The 2804-nt window shown below is 45.9% G+C and overlaps 1 protein-coding gene across 1 annotated transcript; it reads left to right on the forward strand.

Annotated features, from left to right (window-relative positions):
* The first annotated feature begins 452 nt into the window (after positions 1–452).
* On the forward strand, positions 453–2555 carry LOC147887157 (pentatricopeptide repeat-containing protein At1g06140, mitochondrial-like). Its single transcript, XM_087394236.1, has one exon. The coding sequence runs from the start codon at positions 453–455 to the stop codon at positions 2553–2555; it is 2103 nt and encodes a 700-aa protein (XP_087250362.1).
* The last annotated feature ends 249 nt before the right edge of the window (positions 2556–2804 follow it).

Here is a 2804-nt window from a genome sequence, read left to right on the forward strand (position 1 = left end):
TTGAAGCTCTATGATTCACGGCCTCTGCATCTGGCTTTCATTTATTCTGTAATTTCGAACTTGGGCGACTTCCACGATATTGCAATTCGAAGTTTTGTCTTGGAATGAGCATCACCCACGGCCGATCGGATGCATATGATGGCTCAGGCTCCCCTGCCAGTCAACCTTTGTCAATGGTCCCTCTGCAACGCTTTGGTAGAAGCAGGAGCAATCTCAGATTGACCCAGAATGCCTTCACTAACGCAGCCCGCCTCATCTGCTGCTTGTCAGCTGCTCTGGAGTTGTATCTTCAGAGTGGCACTGAGTTCAAATGCTGAGCCGGTACGCTCCATTTTTCTTCTCGTAGCAGTGATCTTATCTCTGCGCTCCTCTCGTCTGACGGAATTTCTCTGTGCTGTCGCCTACGAACTTGCCTTATTTATGGTGCCTCTGTTGTAGCATCTTCAACGGTTATGGGCCCACGCTCCAATGCAGTCATTCGAACTAAAAATGCAGTTCATAATAGATTGCCTCACCTGAGTGAGCCTACGGCAATGGATAATCTTACCGTGGTTCATTTAAGCGAACTTCCAGTTGTCCGGACAAATAATCTGATGCACATGCATGTAAAGCGTGGGAGTATAGTTGATGCTCGCAACATATTTGACAACATGCTAAAGCGTGATGTGGTGTCATGGAACATTATGATCCTGGGGTACGCCAAGCATGAACAGGGCGCATGCGCTTTGAACATGTATGCACAGATGCACGAGGAAGGTGTCCACCCAACCTCACGGACTTTTGTTGGTGCTTTGAAGGCTTGCAGTAGCCTGGCAGCACAGGAAGATGGAAACCAAGTCCATGGAAAATTTGGGAAAACAGGATGCCTGGAGAAAGGTAGAGCCATCCATTCCCAAGCAGTAGAGTGTGGCTTTGAGTCAGACTTATACGTGGGAAACACCCTGGTGGATATGTACAGGAAATGTGGGAGCATGGAGGATGCAGGGCATGTCTTTGAAGAATTGCCTCATCATGATGTAGTTTCTTGGAATGCTATGATCCTGGGGCATAGCAAGCAAGAAGAGGGTGCCTTGGCGTTGAATTTGTATGCAGACATGCAACAGAAAGGTATCGTACCAGATCATCTAACATTTGTTGGTGCTTTCAAGGCTTGCAGTAGCCTGGCGACTCTAGTAGATCTGAAGCAAGTTGATGGGAAACTTGTGAAAATAGGATGCTTGGAGAAAGGTAGGGCCATCCATTCCCAAGCAGTGAAAAGTGGCTTTGAGTCGGATGTATTTGCAGCAACCACCTTGGTGGACATGTACGTTAAATGTGGGAGCATGGGTGATGCTCGCCGTGTCTTTGACTTATTGCCTCATCGAAATGTAGTCTCTTGGAATGCTATGATCATGGGTTATGGCAAGCAGGAGGGTATACTAGCTTTGGATTTGTATTCCCAAATGCAACAGGAGCATATCACCCCAGATGACCGAACTTTTGTTGCTGCTTTGAAGGCCTGCACTAGCCTGGCTGCACTGGAAGGGGGGAAGCAAATTGATGGGAAATCCATAAAACTAGGATCTTTGGAGAAGGGTAGAGCCATTCACTCCCAAGTACTGAAGAGCGGCTTCGATTTAGATGTATATGTGGGAACAACTTTAGTGGATATGTACACAAACTGTGGGAATATGGATGATGCACGGCGTGTCTTTGATGAATTGCCTCATTGTAATGAGATCACTTGGACTACCATGATATTGGGGTATGCTGAGAATGAAGAGAGTGTGGAGGCTTTCAGACTTTATGCACGAATGCAAGAGCAAGGTCTGCCAACAAATAGCTTGACCTTTGTTGCCATCTTGAAAGCATGTGGCAGCACAGCAGCTCTCAAAACTGGAAAGCTACTCCACTCTTACATTGGCAGGGTTGGGTTTGAGACCATTGCAGTCGTGTCAACAAGCCTCATTGATATGTATGCTAAATGTGGGAGCATGTTTGATGCCCAGCAGGTGTTTGATGCATTGCCTCCATGCGATGTCGTCCCTTGGAATGCATTATTTGCAGGTTATGCCCGCCAAGGAGATAGTGAACTTGTGTTTAATTTGTTTGAGAGAATGACACGGGAAGGCATACAACCAAATGGGGTCACGTTTCTTAGCGTTTTGATAGCATGCAGTCATGTGGGTCAAGTGGACAAGGGTCAGAATTACTTTCAGTCTATGGGGAAACAGTACGGCAGTATGCTGACTATTGAGCACTATACTTGCATGGTTGATCTCCTTGGCCGTGCTGGCCAAGTGGACAAGGCAGTGCTAATGGTAGAGAAAATGCCTTTCCAACCTGATATTTTCATATGGCTGACTGTATTGGGTGCTTGTCAAAAATGGAAGAATGTAGAGGTTGGAAGGCATGCCTTCCAAAATGTCATGAGATTAGATGACAAACTTCCTGTAGCATATGTCTTGATGGCAAACATATATGCAGATGCTCATATGTGGGAAGATTTTGATAAGATCGAGGTAATGAGACAAAGTTCAAGCATAGAAGAAGTCAGGACAGAGCTGGTGGACTGAACTTGCAGATTGTGGTGTATATTTGAGGAGGGAGATCGGAGACATTCTGAAAGCTATTTGATGCAAACCTAAATTCCCCATTCTTCAAAGATTATGTGCCGACTTTGGGCTGTGAGGTATAGGAAGCATGTGGTGATGAAAGTGCAAGTAAGAAGCTGGCTATGCTTTTGCTGTAATGAATAGATACGAGGAAACAGCCTACCCACACAAATTGTCTTTTAATCTGTACAGGGCCCTGCACGTACCTTT

This window comes from Dipteris shenzhenensis, chromosome 23 (assembly GCF_047967505.1).
Source record: "Dipteris shenzhenensis isolate YYH24624 ecotype China chromosome 23, Dip_SZ_1.0, whole genome shotgun sequence".
In the NCBI taxonomy this organism is placed as follows: domain Eukaryota; kingdom Viridiplantae; phylum Streptophyta; class Polypodiopsida; order Gleicheniales; family Dipteridaceae; genus Dipteris; species Dipteris shenzhenensis.

Excerpts from the sequence above, each read along its gene's own strand:
- LOC147887157 (XM_087394236.1), top strand. The coding sequence starts at position 453 with ATGGGCCCACGCTCCAATGCAGTCATTCGAACTAAAAATGCAGTTCAT.